Genomic DNA, 19,736 nt, shown 5'->3' with positions numbered 1-19,736 from the left:
ATATATATATTTTTTTTTTAACCAAAGGCGACTGCTTTCAAAAAGCTGTGTTGAGACGAAGACAATGTGATCATTGAAGAAAGGCATTAGGTCTTCCTATACCTACCTATCACAGTTGCTAGGCTCAGTAATCAGTCAGGGATGCTTCCAGATTAAAATAGGCCTCCACAGCTATGATTCTTCAAAGGAAATCTTCTGCTATCACCTTGTCAATCTAGGGATAATGTGAGCCCTGTTTCTCTTCCCTCCTCTCACCACAGACATACATCATGTGGCTCTTTGTTATTTAAAAGCATGTACATATAAGAAAGATTACCCCCCACACACCAAAGGGAATACTTCAGGAGAGAAATATGCAATCTGTTCGGGGTAATATTCAAAATATCTTTTTTCCCTTTATCATTCGATTTCTTTTCTCTGCATCAACTAAAATATGAGGTGTGTCTACAGCTATGAGATTTCCTCCCTTACACACTCCTAATTTCTGAAATAATATCATACCTTGGAGATTAATGTTCAAGCTTTGCAGAGATGATAACAAATGAATATTGCTTTGATCCAAACATTTTTCTAGAGGTTATTGCTGCTCATTCTCCCTAGCTTATAATCTTGTAAGAAAGCGTTGGGGCTGGCGGGCCCGACACCAAGGGGACAGGGGAGCAGCTGCCTTTTTTCCCCCGACATCTTCATGAGGGTACTCTTGTTCTCAATTTCACCCAAATTAGTCCCAGGATTTCAGTTGTCTTTTTTGTCCAACATTCCATCATGAAATTCATTAAAATCTCCACGTGAAATATTTAACAGATGAGTTATGACATAATTCACATTACAATTTTAAATTGTTATTCATGTGGTAAATCATTTCTCCTGGACATTAGCAGACCACTGGAATGGGCTCACATTTGATGTAAGGAAGGTCAGAGTTCTTTCTTTCAACACTCCCAACACAGTGGCCTGATTCCAAACTTGGGGTTAATCGTGAAATATTCCCAAGGAGTGACATTCAGATTTGTTGTTAGTTCTACTTGCAATTAACTATTTTGAAAACAAACAGAAGAAAACATTTAAACAAAGGCGGCTTGGCGAACAGCTATTATGGTTGACTGTTAACGAAGGCAAATTGGGATCCAAATGTGCCAGCCCTTGTTACCCTCACTGCTAGCAATCTTGTGTACAAAGCAATAAAAATCCAGGGGCACTCTTAAAGGGGGCTAAGATTGGCTGGGAGATATTAACCCAGCCATGTAAAAATAGCCACTACCCTGCTTGAGAAATATAACCAACAAGGGAGCTGATTTTCTGGGGGGAGAAAACTTGAATGGGCATTAGTTCATAGAACCTGGATCTGAGGAAATACATGGACCATCATGAACACAGTTTGCTTAACTGTAGATTTTTACCTATCAACTGTAATCTATTCAAAGAAAAATCTCTTGTTTGGGATGAGGGAGATCTGGGGTCTGACTGTGCCTGTGCTTCAGAAAGAAATGATCGCTGTTCATGTGCTGCCAACATGCCAGGCCATTAAAAAGCTTTGTGACCAAGCATCTGCAGGAGCCGGCACCACAGTGTCAGGGAAAGTAACATTGTTTGAGTGTGTACCCTGACCTGTTTTTCATACTCTGAATAGTCATGGGTGATCGCAATTTCAGAAAAGACAAGTAACAGACTTTGAATGGTAGAACACACTTGCACTGAGCCTAAAGAGAAATGATGCATTGTAGGAGATTTTTTAGCTGAGATGATTTTGGAAAAGATTGACTCACCGATATTATACCCTAAAGAACATTTCTAGCTGTGAACAGTTTGGCTTTATCATGGCAAAATTTCTGCCCAGTCTCTACATGTTGGCATCCCAGGCATATCAGTCCTGAAGTAGAAGTAGAAGAAAAGAACAAACATTCTAGAAGCAAATGATAGCATGAATTTTGATAATACTATCAACCTATTTGTGTTCAGATATCCTTCATATTACATAATCTTGTTTATCCTTGTTTTAGGGTCATTACAGGAAATTTTGCTCAGAAAATAGAGCCAATGTGGCTCTCTCTCTGGAGATGGAGGTAAAGTGATGTCCTCAGGGTACACAGAGTGGTTTTAGAGACAATGTTCACAGCCCATTTCCCAGCAAAACATTTCTGGTTGTAATGCACTGGTGGTGGCAGCAGTGCCTTTCTGTCTCCTGGATGAGCTCAGGGTGGAGGTGTATGTGGATATATCTTATAGCTGGGGGTCTGGGCACGTTTGGAAGTAGGGGTGTTTTTGTGAGCTTTCGTGCCAGGCATGGTGAACACTATTTTATAAACCGGATTTGTGCTCCTAAGGGTATGTTGCAAGTTGAGGCCAAGCCCACAGAAAATTATTTCTAAATGAATACAATATGAAAAAGTTATTTTATTTCTAATTTTACATGTAACATTGTTACTTCGTGAGTTTTGGATTACACTTGAATGCATGTCTATTAACGTGATATGAGATGCATGCATGATTTCATCTTGAATGCATTTGAATATAATAGCACTGGAAATGTAATTTGTATTCTCAAATTTATAAAACAAAATAAATAAGTCTTGGGGGGTGGTAGCCACATTGAGCATATTGCATTGATTTCTTTGGGGTTCTCTTAAACTAATTACCAACTTCCCATTGCAGATCCAAGTTTTCTCATGCTGGCACCAAACCCGCCCCCCTAACTCAATCTTGTTTCTTTCACCTCTGAGGAATAGAAACATGGGCAGGTCTGTAGGGAACTCCACCTTTGCTCTGTAAGGAGTGCTGCTAACTAATTCTTCTCTGTGACCCCTCCTAGGGATTACTGCCCACTGATAAAACTGTGCAATGTGGAAATAGTTTAGGTGTGGGCATATTCCAGTACAGTGGCCTCTGGTTATGTGTGGCTGTTGAGCTCTTGAAATGTGACTAGGGCAACAAAGGAATGAAAGTATGAACTTTATCATTTTAATAGTCACTGCTTTGGACAGCACAGAATCAGAAGGTGGGAGGTCAGCTGTCTGCCCCTACATTTGAATGAATTGATCACAGACATTCTAAAGGTCAAATGGTCTATGAGTTCTGGTGCTCCGTTGATAACCCCTGAAAATGTTGCAGTTCAAATCTTCAGATAATTGAGTGTCCTTCCCAAGCTGCAATCCTTGGCTCTTGTAGTGTGTCCTGATCACGACACACCTGCCTCCCAGCACGTACTATTTCTGACAAACACAGGAAGAAGGAAGAAGAAAGGGGAAAGTAGGTTAGCAAGTTAAAAGACTGGGAAAAGAAGAGGTCTAGATGGAAGACACTCCATGGAAGGCCTATGTTCTGTATTCCTAAGCTGAATACTTGTTGCCCAGGCTTTCATTCTGCATGAGATGAGTTTGAAAAACAATCTCTCATGGATAATTCAAGCTTGTTATATGTGAATATTTCATGTGAAGGGGCCTTAACAACAATTTTGTTGTTTTGCTATGCCAGCCATCTTGGGAGACTCACTGTATATTGATTAGATAGATAGATAGATAGATAGATAGATAGATAGATAGATAGATAGATGATAGATAGATAGATGATAGATAGATAGATGATAGATAGATGATAGATAGATAGATGATAGATAGATGATAGATAGATAGATGATAGATAGATAGATAGATAGATAGATAGATAGATAGATAGATAGATAGATAGAATATATTGGGGGGAGCCTATGGAATAATTTTTCTTGGTACCTCTTCAGCTCCTGTGAGATGAATAAGATTTCAACAAACCTCAGGGGACAGAAGATCCTAGTAAGGAGCCCTGTGAGGAGAACCACACACTCCAGGGAAAATATGTTGATAATTTTCTAGACTGTCTAAAAAATTTTAAACCCCAGGAATGGTGTTTTTATTTTCTGCACTCTCCTTGGGACTTGAGTTTCACTAGAGCATTTTCTATCCTTTATTTTTTTTCTTATTAAATTAGCAAGACTGACTTGAAGCAGAATACACTATTATAGCCTGAAATGTTGTTGAAAGAACAAAACAGACAGGCATGACAAATATCTCAGGTTCCATGAAGATTGTAGGGGATGGGAAAGGAGTGGAGTTGCTGAAGTATAAATGTTTTCTTTGATAAAAGTTGAAAAGGAAAAAATGTGGAACAAAACAGGAAAGTAATATTTGTGGTGGGCTTTTGGTCTTTTGTTTTGCTTGTTAGTTTTTTTGTACTTTATTTTCATGTCAAGAAATAATGAGCTCAATGCACCAGTGGCTAATCTATTTCATTTGCCTGTGTCCCACCACCTGGGCTCTCTGCCTAGCACTTCCTCTGCAAGCTTTCAGAATGGACCTTCTAAAATACAAATCTGTTCCTGTCATTTCTATAAAGACCTTTAATAGCACCCTGAGCAAATGTGAGTCTTTTTTTCTGTAAAAGACCAGATCATAAATGTTTTATACTTTGTGAACCATTCTTTCTCTGTTGCAATTCCTTGGCCCTGTCATCATAATCATAGACAACACCATAAACAAGTGAGTTATTTACAAACAGAGTTGACCCTCCCCTCAGAGTGATCCTTGACCTACAGGATATTTTTAGATGTCACTCAACACCTTTTTTTCATTTAACTTTAGCCTGCATACACAGGGCTCCATGCCTATTCTTTGCCTCGGATCACGTGGTGGTTTCTAAACGCATGGTGGTTTGCCCAAGTTGCTCCCTCCATTTGGATCACCATCTTCTCATGATTCATTCTTTGCTATGAGTTAGATCTCTATGCATTCCCTTATGCAAAGCTCTTGAGAACTGACCTAGAACAGCGCTCTACAGTTCTTTGTTTATGGTTCTAGTGGAGCATTTACCATCCAGCTGCTTTTCAAGTAGGGATGTTGTACTCTTTTTTTCCTATTAATACCTAGCTAAAGTTTAGCATAGAGAAGGCTACAGAACAAACAGTCACAATCTTGATCTAACAATGGGATTGTGAGTCTCAGACTCATAAAGAAATATACGAACTTGCAGATGAGAATACTGAGAGCCCAGATCTGCAATGGGAAGACCATGTTTCTGGAGGAGGCACAGGGGTCAGGGAGCAGGAACTCTCCTGGGTAGAAACCAAGCAGACCAATTGCAATTGCCCTGTGAGCCCTTGGGCTGCAGCTGTATGTCCCAGACAGGGAGTAAGTGAGGAGTGAGGGAAACAGTGTCTAGTTTAGGGCATTGGGACCAAGGAGAGGATGCAGCCCACTGGAGGAAGATCAGAGAAAAGCAGCCCACATGATTAATGGGACAGAGGGACTGACTCATGAGGGAAGATGAAAGCGCCCTGCAGAGCTGGGATATAGGATGGACAGGGGCAGATGATAGCAAGCTCCAAGTATGTGAAATGGATAAACACCCTGAAGGAAACAGCCAGCTTCATTAGGGAGGTGAAAATGGGGCCCCACCAGACAATGGGAGGTGCTCAGAAATGGCATGGGAGGTGCTCAAAAAGGGTACCGGGAGCTGATAGTGAAACTGAAGAGGCGAAGGGAAGGCCAGGGCAGCTGACTGTTGGAAGGAGAAACATCATGAAAACATCCGCCATGGAGCAATTCTCTGCGGCAATGCTCATGTTTTCATCCTGCAGGGCATCCAAAGCTTTGCCATGGCTGTTGACTTTGGCCTTGAGACATGAACAATAAAATTATTGTGACTGCTAGGGTGGGGAGGGTGGCTGGAAAACAATACCAAAGAGGCACTACAAAGAGAGACCCACAAAGACAACAGAGACACCAACTTTCCTTTTCTTGAATACCAGTTACTGGCTGTCATGGAAACTTTGAGGCTCTTTTTTTCTGAAGTCAGTTTGCTATCTGCCCCTAATTGTCTTTGGTAAAACCGGAGGTAGCTATGGCAAGCTCTCTTCATGAAGTTTCGAGGCCTCCGCTCTGCTGCCAGTGCAGCAGTCAACCCCAGCTGGATTCTACTGGGCACTCTGCATGCTGAGCTATAGAACATTTTGCCAGATGAACTCCATTTGAAATGCTACAAATAACTCTTAGATTCCAAAGTCAGCTTCCTTCAGATAGTCTCTGAAATTTTCTTCAAGTCTAGGAAGAGAAGCTGGAGTTGTAGAGACTGACCAAGTGACCCATTTTCTATATGGTATATCTATAAAAGTTACATTCCCCAAAATCTAAAGAGCAATCGTCCTTAACCCTAATTGTATCTTAGAATCACCTAATGCTCTTTCAAAACCACCCATGCCTACCCATCACCCACAGAAATTCTGGTTTAAATGGATGTGGGAGGTCACCCAGACATCATTACTTTTTCTTAAAGTTCCAGAGGTGGTTCTAATGTGTTGAGAAGTATCCACTGAAGAGCCTTTATTGACATGTGATTACACTTCCATCTTTCTCTGTAAAAGCTAACTACTTGTTGAAAAATGTTATTGCTGTTGATGGATTATCTATGTACTCAGTACCTTGTTGGGGGAAGGAGCAGGAACAGGTCCTTTGCTATTGGGCAGTTTAAGTCTCAAAGGCTTACGTCTCAAAGGAGCAAGAACAGGTCCTTTGCTATTGGGCAGTTTAAGTCTCAAAGGCAGAGGACACACTTAGCATGGAACTAGATGAGCATCACTTATTAAAAAGAGCAGTGTGAAGATGAACCCCATCCGTACACTACAGCGCTGCATGCTTCTGGTCCCACCTGAGAGCTGAAATTCTAACTCCAAAGGCTGATACCAAGGCTTTCCAAATGTACATACCCAGTTAACCTTTGCTCTTGGGCCTTGCCTTGTTGAAATAATTTCTTCAGGAAATAGAAAAGCAGTTGATCATGTGAAGGCATTAAGTAAAGACTTCCATAAGTCTTACAGTTCCTAAAGCCAAGACTGTAGTGATTATCCAAGTAGAAAGTCTCACATGGTATGATGCAAAACTCCAGGAGTAGATAAGGGAACTTTTCTCTTGTAACTGTCTATCTCTTTTGATGGATGTTAGTACTTAGGTTGAAGTCATTGTAGGGGTTTAAGTAAAAGAAAGAAATACAGAAAGATAAACAGTAGTACTGGTGATAACAGGTTTTTGCTAGACTGTAGCAGGGTAATTTGCTGCCCCTGCTGAGCCAAGTAGTCTCATTCTTTTGAATTTTTCTAAAATCATCTGAAGAGGTTTCTACCCTGTTTCTCTTTCTGGGTTATATTGAATTGGCTTCATGAAGAGCTTGTTTGTGTTCTAATTCTAAGTTTCTACTACTTCCCAAAGCTTCATGTCACTTTCGTTTCAGCATCGATTAGTGGAGCCAGTATTCACTGTACAGCTGTCATAATCATAATACGGTTCCCAGGGAGAGAAGAGCATTGAGCTGTGGACACTAGGGGGCCTGTGAAGCAAAGTCAGAGCCTGTGAAGTAGAGTCAGACTGCCTTCTAAACAGCAGTCTCAAAGTGCATTTCAAGTGTTGTATTTCAAAAACACATTCAGAATATATATTTTAGACACTGAAACTCATATAGTAATAGCTGAAACAGGGACTGAAGAAATACGAATAATTCAAATGTATTACTTTCATTCTTATTTTTAGCTTCTTTTAGGGAGATATTACTGCAAGTATATGGATTTTAGAATCATTGAAGTGATTTATCTCCAAAGTTCTGTCTTCCCTGCCTACAGCTTGCTTGATTTCAAGAATTCTATGAGCCCAGATAACCTCAAGAATTCCTTACCAGGAAGTGAAAAAGAAGTCTTAGTTGTATGTTTATCTGTAAACTTTTTTCTGATATGTTTATGTCAGCTTCTCACTGTGATGGATTATTGTCGATGTTAATCTTAAATAATCGTGTAAAGGGATATCTGATGCTTTGTTTTATTTATAATTTGTCCCAGCTGTAGGCATTCAGATGAAACTTGAATTTTTCCAAAGGAAGTTCTGGACCGCCAGCAGACAGGTAAGGTATAATCAGCATCTTGAAGCATTAGCCACACTGTTATTATACAGGTGTTCTCATTTGGGTACCTGGAGACGAAAAGTGCCAGATTTCCTATAAATGTTTGTAAGATGAACTGCTGGCTGCTCAGATTACAGTTCATTGCACTGAAAAATAAAGGGCTGTCAGCATGTAAGACACCACATGCTGGGGAGAGGAGGGCATTTACACTCAGGAACAATTTGAATTGTAAGGTCAAGATACTTATCTCCAAAAGAAGTTTTTGCTTTAATATTAGAGCCCTTTCTGATTTTATAGTGACATTCTCCTAATCTTGTGGTGCCCGGTCATTTACTTGTAAATCTGTTTATTGCAAGGTAGAAGGCTTTTAACTGATAAGAATTATCAAATTTTGTATCTGCTCTTCCCCCCTCTGCCCTCCTCTTCTCCAAAAGGCTTCTCTGGGCTTTTCCACTTGGAGAATCTAGGGAAATGCTTTCCCTTTGCTGTGCTTTTTGTTCTAAGGGGTATCTATGGTATCTGTTCAGTAATTCATCAGAAATGGCAAGTCATACAACACAGCTTTCATCTGTGTTCTAAGTGTTGGATAAATAATCCAACACTTAGGAAATGAAGTCAGAATACCAAAGGAAATGAAGTCAGAATATCAAAGAGATAGATACTAGATACCTGCATTCCCATGTTTACTGAGCACTGTTCATAACAGTTAAGATATGGAAGCAACCCAAGTGTCTATCAAGGATGAAAGGGGGAGGTGGGACTGATGTATCATCTTAAATTATAATACCTTAGGAAACTGTAAACTGAGAACACAGGAGTTTGTTTTGTGTTTTAGGTCATTGTGAAATAATTTTAAATTAAATAATTACATAATTATATCTCTTGTTACCAAAAGATGTAAAAATCTTTAAAAGATATCATCAACATTGAATGACAACATAAAATAGATGGAAAAAGGCTGAGTGCCAGTGGCTCACACCTGTAATCCTAGCTACTCAGGAGGCTGAGATTTGAGGCCTTTTAATTCAAAACCAGCCTAGGCAGAAACAATCTATGAGAGTCTTACCTCCAGTTAAGCACCAAAAAGCCAGAAGTGGAAGTATTGCTCGAGTGGTAGATCACCAGTTTTGAGTGAAAAAGCTAAAACACAGTGCCCAGGCCCTGAGTTCAGTCCTCAATACTGGCACACACACACACACACACACACACACACACACACACACACACACACACGATGGAAAAGATCCAGTCCTCCCCAAGTATTGTATAAGTCTTTCATATTACTGTTTAGAGTTGACACAAATTCTAGATCGTGCAGCCAAATCCCATCTTGAAACATTCTATTTAGATGAAATTTGGTGTTTTGCAGCACAGGCCATGACTGTAGTAGTTAAGTAGCAGCCACAGCAGATGCTTGGGTGCCCCAGTAACATGGTTTCCCTTGCTTCTCCCCCACTCTCTACAGTGTGCCTCTCTGGATGGCAAGTGCTCCATCAGCTGTGATGATGAGGTAAGATGGCTGAGGGGAGGTGACAGCTAGTGCTGTGAACAGAGCCAGATCTGACACACCACTCTGGGTCAACCTCAACACACACACACACACACACACACACACACACACACACACACAAAACAAAGAAACAAAGAAACAAAGAAAAGGACATGTGCTTCTTTTCCTTTTTGTTTTCTTACCCCTCCCCTCTAATAATATAGTTTGGTTATAAAAGCTGGAGAAATGTGTTTAAAGACTTCATGGATAGCACTATTGGAATGGGGACATTTTGTTTATAGGCAGCAATAGACATCATTATCGTTTGAAAGTCATGCAATTATTAAAGCTTTACCTTCATGACTTAGGCATCTTTCCAGTCTTATAACCATCCAGTGAAACTTGTAGGAATTGTTGGCCTATCTAGTAGATAAGAAAATAGAAGATGAGAGAAATTAACTGGCTTAGTTAATTTCATTTAATAAATATTCAGAAAATCTAGAGCTGAAAGTTCTGACACTCAAGAATTTTTCATTCTATCCTAATGCTTTCCTTTTAGAACTCTTCTTTCTCTCCTTCTCCTTCTCCGTCTATAGGGTTAAACATCATCAGTAAAAGAAAAATTATGGGCCCTAAGTCTGTCTATCAGACTTAGGATTTTATAACATTAAGCCCAGTGTCCCTTCTACTTAAGTACATGTAGAAGAATCATGGTGGACTTTTCACTTCAGTTTAAGTAGCCCTTTTTTCTGTGTCTTATTTAAAAACCAGTGTGTTCCCAAACTAAACTTTATAAATAATCACATACTAACAGTTTTCTGTTACATCAAGTTTTAAGAAACCCTAACCAAATTTAAACAGATTAGAAGTTGATTTCAAAAGAAAGCATGCAAAAGAGAAATAATCTCATAACTATGAAAGGATGATGCTAAAACAGAAAAATGAGGGGGGTCAGGCCCCAACTGTTTAGGTGTCAGCTTAAAATAAAATTTGTAATTTTAATTATGATCAATGTAAGAGTTACACTATCTAAACAATAAAAGCCAGTCAATCAGATTTTTAGTGAACGCCCAACTTTTTCTGATCATCAGATCAAAAATAATTTTCTTTTTGGAAAGAGCATCCTGTGAAATTTTATGACCAACATGCTTTGGTAAGTTCAGGGACAACTTTCCTAGGATATCCAAGTGGGTCTCAGTTCCCTCTGGCTTTATGACCTGTGATGTCTTATTGTAATGATCAGCACAAGAACTCAGGGAAGAGTGCAATTAGTCAGTGTTAGGTGGCCCTGTGTTAAACTCTTCACTTTGCACAGAGGATATAATTACTAACCCAAATTCATAATAACAAAATCAAGGTTGTTAGTTTGTTGGTGGGATAGCTGGTAGTTTGTATAGCTGGTTGGTTGGTTAGTTGATTCATTGGTTGTTAGGGTAAGCGGGTGGTTAATAGGCTAGTTCAATAGATGGATAGTTGGTTGAACAATCTGATGATTAAAACTAGCCTCAGCACATCTACATACAGAAGAAGTGGAAATGGGTCTCCAATCTGGCAGAGCATTTTTTGTTCAGAGACTGGTATTACAGGTTATATAGGACAATGCATAGTTACAAGTCATAGAATTAGACTGATGAGCCTCCAGCTGTGACTCTGACAATAAATAATGTTTGTGAACTTGGACAGTTCTCTGAGCCTCTTAATGACTCAATTTCCTCAACTACATAGTCATAGAGATTGAAATACACATGTCATAGAGTAATGGTGAATAATGGGGGGGTGAGGTAATAAAAATTGCTTAGCAGAGCAAAAGGCAAGCACCGAATGTTAACTCTAAGCCTAACAAGTCTGAGTAATGATTCACCTGTATCTGAAGGCTCAGATAATAATGGCACACATACTGTGGCTGTGATATTCTATTTACTAATGATCTCTTTTTGGCAGCCATTGAGAGAAATCCAGGCAACTGTCATTTAAAGATTCACATACTTTGAAAATTAAGCTTGATATGCTGGTGTGTGCCTGTAATCCCAGCTATTTGGAAGACAGAGATGGGAGAATTGAAGCTCAAAACCAGAATTGGTAAGGAAGGTAGCAAGACTATCACAAAAAAACAGGCTAGGATGAAGGTACAAGCCTATGATTCCAGGTACATGGAGGCAGAGGTAAAAGAATCAAAGTCCAGGTTGGACCTATGCAAAAGTATGAGACCATATCTGAAAAATCACTAAAGCAAAAAGTGCTGAGGGCTGACTCAAGTGGTAGAGCATTTAACAACCATAAGGCAAGGAAGGAAGGAAGGAAGGAGGGAAGGAAGGAAGGAAGGAGAGAAGGAAGGAAGGAAGGGAAGGAGGGAAGATGGGAGGGAGGGAGGGAGGCAGGGAGGGAAAAATTAAGCCCTGAATTTTTATGATTTTTTTAAACTTTATCTGATGCTCAAATGTCCTCAGTGTGCACTTTGAAACTATCTTCTATTTTCCTCTTTGACCCTTAAAATTTGGCTCCAGGAAACTGTCATTGTTTTATTGGACATTTCAACCTTCCTTCTCACCCAGACCAAATTCCATTTTCCCAGGACACTTTTTCCAAGGATTATTCTCTTTTCATTACTACCTAATTAGGCCTATGAGACCAGCCTTTCCAATCCCCAGCTTCCCTCATGTAATCAAAGGCCCATTGAACAGCTGTAAGAATTCACGAATTCATATGACTTGTCCACTGCACTGAAGACCTACCTCACTCGCTCAGACTGATTAGACATGCCTTGCCTGTCTTAGGTTTCCTCCAGCCCCAATGTCTCCCCATCAGCAGTCTCCTTGGACCTCAGCAGGAGTGTGTGAGGCTTGGAGTGTGCATCTTTAGTTGTCCAGTCAGAGCCTGAGCCATGTGACTTGGAGGATCTGGCCATAGTGCTGACTGAAGTCTTAAAAAGACTTTATACGGGGCAAATGTTATATTCAGAGCTTATTAGGGGCAATTTCAAATACTCTTTCAAACAGGTTATTCGGCCCTTCTTAAGGACCAAGGTCTGTCTGACCATGAAAGATACAGTGGAAAACTGAGTTAGAAATGGCTTCTGCCTTCTGGAAATTACTGGGTATCAGGGAAGGCAAGCACATCTAATCACCAACTGGGATAAGTGGGATGGAGTGGCCAACACTCACTGGTAACAGAGGCTTCTCTGAAGTGGTGACATTTAAGTCCCTGGCAGATGGGGAAGAAAAGGACTTTGATGATGGTGTACGATGCATGAGAGGAACTTCATAGGTAGAGAACACTCCTGCAAGGCGTGGAGGTGGCAGAGCAAACGTGGTAGAGCTAGGATGTAGCATACTAGTCAGGCACTAGCCCATCATGTACAAGGCCCTGGGTTCCATCTGCAGCATTGCCAGTAAACAAAGCCGACCTGGTTGGCATTCAGGATACAAAGGAAGCCATGTTTACTTCCCATTTCAGCCTAATCCAGCCAGTATTTCCTCACTGCAGCCACTCTCCTTTCTCATTTACGTATTGTCAACCTCCATCTCCTGGTCAGAGAAGCAATACTTTGCAAAGACAGTGGAAATTGAGAAAGTTGACCTCTAACCAAGGCATCTGGAGGAGGTGGAGGGGGCCAAAAACCTCATAATAAATTTTGTTCCACTCTCTCTTGTTCCAGAGAACTAGAGATCAATAGTATCTACCAATCGCTAAGACGTTGAGTGTCCTCAGGCACGCCGCTGTTAAATAGGAGATACGTTGGCTTGTTACAGGCCTAGAAGCAGAGCTTACATCCATACAGCTGGGATTTCCATGTCTGGAACAACCCCACCTGGCCAGGGAGTTGGTGGGAGGATCATTTGAGGGAGGGACACAGGTCACTGCTACCAAAGTGACTACTTTGCAATAAAATTATTTCAAATAGATGGCATTTTGATATTATAGTTGGCCTATAATGTAATGGTAGAGCAAGCGGTAAGAATGGTCAAGTTATCCTACAACTGACATATTAGAGATTAGGTTAGGAGACCTGGAGAAGAGTAGTGCGCAGTGGCACATTTTCTTTTGAGATGAGACATACTGACTGTAGCTTCAACTTCAGGTGAAAGAACCAAATCTCCCTTCCCGCCCCCCCCCCACATGCCTCAAAATAAACAAAGGCATCTCCCTGAAGCAAGACAAAAAAATCACCAAACTAAGCCAACCTGTGGTACCGGGATCTGAACTCAGTACCTTGAGTTTTTTCACTCAAGTGTAGTATGCTGCCGCATGAGCCACATCTCTACTTCTAGCTTTAATTGGAGAAAACAATGTCACTGACTTTTCTGCTTCAGCTGGTTTTGAACCTTGATCCTCAGATCTTAGTCTCCTTGGTAGGTATGATTATAGGCCTGAGCCACCAGTGCCCAGCAAGGACCTCTTGTTTTGAGTGTAACCACTTCACTCCCTGAGAAATGTTAGAATTGTAGAATTAGGACATGTGATAAGTGGCCTATAGCCATTGGCTGAGGGGATGAAAACACATGTTCTTGAAGTTTTTTAACTGTTCCCAGCACTACCCATGTGCCTCCCACTGCATCTTCTCAACCACCCAGTGGGAAAGTACTTGCTATCTACTATTTTTTTTTCCAAAAAGAAAATCGAGACTTCCAGGGTTCAAAGACTTTGCTCACAGTCACATCAATACCAACTGTCAGAGCTTCTGGTCTTAGTCTCAGCTGATATTGTCTTCCAGTTAACACCCGAGTCAGCCCTGTGGTTTTTCATTCCCCAGTATCTTTTGCCTCCCAGTCTGTGACTGCATAGTTCTCATACAGGGATTTAGGCTGTAGGTTTTAGTGTCTGGTATCTGCTTTTGTGAACCCAAATCAGTCTTCTCTGAGTAATATTGACTTTTTCTTTACTTCTTCCTTTCCTTTCCTTTCCTTTCCCTTTCTTTCTCTTTTTTCTTTCTCTCTCTCTCCTTCCTTCCTTCATTCCTTCCTTCCTTCCCTTCTTTCCTCCCTCCCTTCTTCACATTCTCTCATGCCAAATCTAGGGCTTAAACTCAGGGCATGCTTTAGCTCAATTTGTCACTAAAGGCTGGTGCTCTACCAGTTGAGCCACACCTCCACTTCAAGCTTTTTGCTGGATAATTGGAGATACAAGTCTCTTTGTTTGGGAAGTTCTGATTTCTCCCTTAGTGGTCCTTTGGGATTCAGTGATGGACAGGCACCTTGTAACAAGCAGCTGGGGTTAAAGATGTGGGGTTAAGGTAGAATAGACTAATGAAGGAAAATTGAAGAAATATCTCCTGTATTTCCTGTTATTGGAGGGGAAGTACAGGGAAGGCAATTAAATAGTTTTCATAAAGTGACTATAGAGAAAACATTGAACAGACAGGCTAATTTTGTCCTGACTGAGCTGTTCACCTAGCATTCTGCCCTCTAGCTCTGTGGGCTGACTCCACTCACCATACTTCTCAGTAATAATTTAATCCTAGTGGTTGTTGACAGGAGATCTGTTTAAGCAGTCATCTAGTCACTTAATTTATATCTTTGTGTTTATAGGTAGACAACAGAGTGTTGCCTGTAATGATACCTTTCAGATTAGAGGCCCAGATCAGTGACTCAGCACCCAGATTTTGACATGTGACTTGTCAGTTAGCAGTTCTTGTTTTTGCTTAATAAGTTGACCAAATCTTCTTAAATTCAGCATTGTTCAGTTGAAATAAAAACATTTCCATAATGCTCAGCAACTTCCACTTCTTGTCCTGAAATTCTAATGGAAGTATGTGGGGAATTCTATTTTAAGAATGTTAACTAGAAACATAGTCCAAAGAAGAAATGCCAGTGTTCTCATGCATTTCTACAAGTATAGGAGAAACAAAGGCTCTTCCCTGCCTGTGCCCAGCAGTGCATGACTACCTGCTGGGCACAAGTAGGGCACCTTTGGAAGAATTGGCTAGAGCACGGGGTCCTTATAGGCCAGGACAAGACTTTCTTTGCTCCTTTGTCCATGACCATCTAGTAGGATATAAACTAAGCTGACTGACTACATGGGTGACATTTAGGCGTTAGCCTATCCTGTGCTTGTTTTCTTCCATAGATCCTTCTTTAACAAGTGGTTAGATATATGCAGAGCCCTGCTAAATTATATCTGACACAGTCTTTTGGCTTCAGATATTAGCTTAAGAATTGCTGTGCTGAGGGAACTCAGGAACATGTAATTGTGGTCACAACCACCTGAGCAAACTAACCTAAACACAGTCACTTGTGTTGTTTTTCTTGCATTCAGCCATAAAAGTAGTACCCCAAGTACTTGGTGCAGGCGTTTTTCTGGCTGACTTTTCTGCTACCTGTTGTAGTGTCTTTTGATAAGCAGTAGCAGACAAGATCTGTCCTTAGCTAGCAGTAGGTTAAGGGATTTCTCTTTCCAAAGAAAGCTTTCTCTAAGAGGGTAGGCCCCTGAGCACATCCTGTAGTCTGGAAGATAGAGGAGACAGCATGGGCTTTGAGGTCATGTGGCCTTGTGCTTAGCTGTGTGACCTTAGAGAAGATATACCTGTGGCCTGTCTTTCCCCCTGACCAACAGGATAATCACCTACTTGACTTCTGAAAAGTAAGGCTTGCTTGGGCCAATGCTTCCTATCATTGCTCTTTCCTCTCCTCCCCAGCATTGCCCTCCTCCTCTTCAGCCCCTGTCCCTATTGTTCTTTTTTTTTCATGACAATGAAGTCTTATGAACAATTTCTTTGGGTGATAGTTGTCATCTGGTGATTTCCCAGGCTTTCTTTATAGCTTGGTCTTCCAGTCTTGGTGTTGAAACAGGCTTCACACTCTGTTCTTTCCATTGAAGAAGAGAGGAGAAAACCAGGTAAAAACCTAAGGGAAAGTCTCCTACTGACAAGTCTGACTTCCCTTCCACTCAGTGCTGGCCACTCAGGTGGGTCCTCACATCCAAGAAACGAGATCTGAGAGAGAACCAGATGTTCACCACTAACAATGAAAAGTTTCATTGAAGATTGTTTTAAAGTAGGAATTGTGAAAATATGTTTATCTTAACAAGTTCAGTTTATAGTTGTAATTGTACTGTATTTCTCCAAAATGGGGGAGAGGCATTCATGGAGTCAGACATTTAATGTTTCTAATAAAATTATTAAATGGCCCACTATACAGACTCTGACACCTAATTTTCCCAGAGTGACCACAAAGAGGGTCAAATACAGTAAAAGACCTGATCTGATGAGCCTTCCCTGGGGCTTCCTTGTTACTTGCTTTTGAAATCATTGTCTTTGGAAGCACTTCTCCTGTCTTGTGAATTTTTCTAATTTCCGATTAGTCCTAATGTGTCAATAGCATCCTTAAGGACAAAAGATGTTCTCATATTCATGGACTTTGTGTGACATCTTGCCTCTTTCTTAAGATTAGTGGTGTTTGTGATCATCAGTTTGCCAGAGAGATAGTGACCAAGGATATAGATGTTAATACATTATTATTAATCAGTTACAGATGTTTTGGTAAGAACTGATAACTTGTGACATTCTGTGCAACTGTGAGGAATACCTACTTTTGTATTCAGTATGCATTTATTGGGTGTTTTGCTGGTATTTGTATCGCCAAAGTAAACATCATGGCATTCAAGTCAACAAGCATATGGATTTATGAAACATAATCCGATGTAGCCTAGGGTAACACATTTTCAACTCCTAGTATAATCAAAGGTATTGCTGTCTTGGATAACATAATTACTTTGTACAAATATGGACATCTAAGAATGTAGTCACTAGCAGGGTTAGATGTCGAATACCTGAAATACGAGCCGTCCTAGGTTCAAGAATGGGCATTTTAGTTGTTTCTAATTTTAATTAAATTAACATTAAAATTAAATGTAAATCTATGTAAAGATCGTAACACCCCTATTAGAAGCACAGTTCTGTGGATGCTTCCATAATGCTGTCTCAAGAATAAAGATAGTTTATCAAGACTCTCTCCAGGACCAAAGTAGTGTCCCTGAAGCCAAGAGCTTTTGCAAACCGCCAGAGTGTGACCAGGTTACTCAAGTCATTCATCTGACCCTGTTTTATAAACAAGTCAAGCTCTGTTTTTAAAGCAGCTGGATCTTCTATATAAAGGTGCTAGAAAGGCTTTTAATTTTCTGGCCATTCAACATAGTTACTATCTAGAAATAAAGGTCAAACCTTTCCAACCTACTCACTACTGTCCTTTTGTCCTCCACTCAAGACAACCCTGTGCATAGGCCAATGTTCCAGAAAACCCCAACCCTGTGGTAGCCTGGAGCTAGCAGGAATTTAGCTCAGGGTAAAGATATGTTACAAATTAAATGTTGCAGTAGGTATGTAAAGCTGCAATAAATAGAAACTGAGTTACATCAAGGACAGAATTAAGCTTTAAGTTTAAACTCTACAGCACTATAATTAAAATTTAGCCTGTAGCAAGCCATTCACTTAGATTAAAGGAGTATGGGGGAAGTGGAGGTTCAGGCTTACCTTGCTTTCCACAATTTATAAGTCTAAGTTACCAAAGCTAACAGTCCTGCCCCCAAGTCCAGCTCCAATTAAAAACACAGTTTGAAAACCCTTAGGAGGCCTGAGGGGCCCCTTTTTGCAGAAGGCTACCCCTTCCCCCTGACTCAGTGTATGAACAAATTAAAAAATACTACCTGGTCCCCTGATGGTCCTGCAAGCTGACAAGGTGTTTTCATTAATACATCATTAGAATAATGGCATTGTGCTGGCGACTTACTTTCCAAGCTGCCTGCACTTCAGCCACCAAACGGTCCAGGTCCAGGGGCTTCTAGATACTTTGCTCCTAGGAAATAGACAAACTATAATTTGTCATTTTTAATGCATATTCATTTTATCCCATTCTGGGTTGTTTAAGTCTCATTTGGCATCCCGTCTTGGTTAGTCTTGCAGAGTCAACTCTAGGGTTAGCTTAGCCATGGCTTGAATATACAGAGCCAGCAAGCCTTTTCAGTCTCCTCAATTCAATTTCCCTACCATCCCCCTCTCCCCCTAAATGGGCTTCTCTGAGGCTGGAAGTACGTCATTGCATGTAAAAGCAGTCTGAGGACCTGAAGTTGAAACTGTGGTTTTTGTTTTCTAGACTGTGAACTGTTACCTCATAGACAATAACGGGTTTATTCTGGTGTCTGAAGACTACATGCAGGTGAGTGGAAAATCCCTCAACTCTAAGTAAGGTTGCTTGGAATGAATTCAGATCAGGTAGAGCAAATTATGGTATTGAAGACAACCTGGAGACAATGAGCTAAAGGGAAGAAGCAGGAGGCTGATTATTAGCCTTATTTCCATCCCTACAGAACTGTCACAGCCAACTTCTCAGCAGGCCCCAAAGAGTGTTTACTTCCCAGAAAGGTAGGGGGAAGGGGGAGGCCCCAGGGCCCATGGTCTGTTCTCATACCCGTAAAATGCTCATTTTATAGAACCTTGTTTTAGAGTTGCCTGTGCTACACAAGGAACATTTGCCTGAAAGGTGCCTTAGAGTTTGAACAACTTTAAGGAGCTTTTTCTCCTTCTGATATTTAACTGTCACATACACACATACATACACACACACACACAAACACACACACACACACATACACACACACACACTCCTACTGAATTACTGTTTTCAGTTTTCTTTGTAGTTTTTCCTGTTTAAAAATCAGTCATCTAAATTGAAGGATTAACCTGGGCTCACAGCACTGAGGGACTAGTGTCAAGAGAGAGGAGAGGAATTTTCTCCATTTGCTTGGACCATGTACAGTGAGCACATAGTCTGCACATAGGAATCTCACTATTCCAAAGTCAAAATGAGAAAGTCAACAGCCTTCAAATGTCTTCAATTAGAAATTCAACTGGCATATTAAAATAAGAAAAAATACGAATTTCATAGTTCATCATAAAATAATATTAGCAGGAGAGGCATATGTTTTCTGTCTGGCCCTCAGGATAAACTTTATAAAACAAGGATAGTTGACTATGGGTGGTTTCTAATAATCCTAACATTTGCGAATACTACAGTTCTATAATGAATGTTCTTTGAAATGTTTTTAAATTTCTCAAAAGTCAACACTATGATAGTGATGCTTAATAAGTTAATTAATTGTCTTTATGGGGGGATCTTTTAGATCTGAGCTCAGTGATTTGTTGATTTATAAACAGTGACTTTGCGAAGGAAGATCGAAAGGAAATGTACTCGTTACTCATGTAACTATAACTCCTGTGTACAGTATCTTTAAAATAAACAAAGAAAAAAGAAGCAAGATCTGTGCTTCTGTTTCTCCTCTAATCCTTGGGAATATGGTAGGATCGGATGTAAATTTGCCTTCAAGACTCAAAATGTCCATGCAGTCA

The 19,736-nt window shown here is 40.4% G+C and overlaps 1 protein-coding gene across 1 annotated transcript in view; it reads left to right on the top strand.

Moving 5' to 3' along the window:
* Cacna2d3 (calcium channel, voltage-dependent, alpha 2/delta subunit 3) overlaps positions 1-19,736 on the top strand; it is a 935,068-nt gene that overhangs the window by 833,069 nt on the left and 82,263 nt on the right. Inside the window, exons 28-30 of the mRNA XM_013030732.1 lie at positions 7,850-7,911; positions 9,377-9,421; positions 18,484-18,546. Coding sequence (XP_012886186.1) covers positions 7,850-7,911; positions 9,377-9,421; positions 18,484-18,546 — 170 coding nt within the window. The remainder of the gene's footprint in view (positions 1-7,849; positions 7,912-9,376; positions 9,422-18,483; positions 18,547-19,736) is intronic.

Source organism: Dipodomys ordii, unplaced genomic scaffold (genome assembly GCF_000151885.1).
Source record: "Dipodomys ordii isolate 6190 unplaced genomic scaffold, Dord_2.0 Scaffold132, whole genome shotgun sequence".
NCBI lineage: Eukaryota > Metazoa > Chordata > Mammalia > Rodentia > Heteromyidae > Dipodomys > Dipodomys ordii.
The sequence above is the reverse complement of the archived record's forward strand: the minus strand, read 5'-3'. Positions and strand labels throughout refer to the sequence as shown.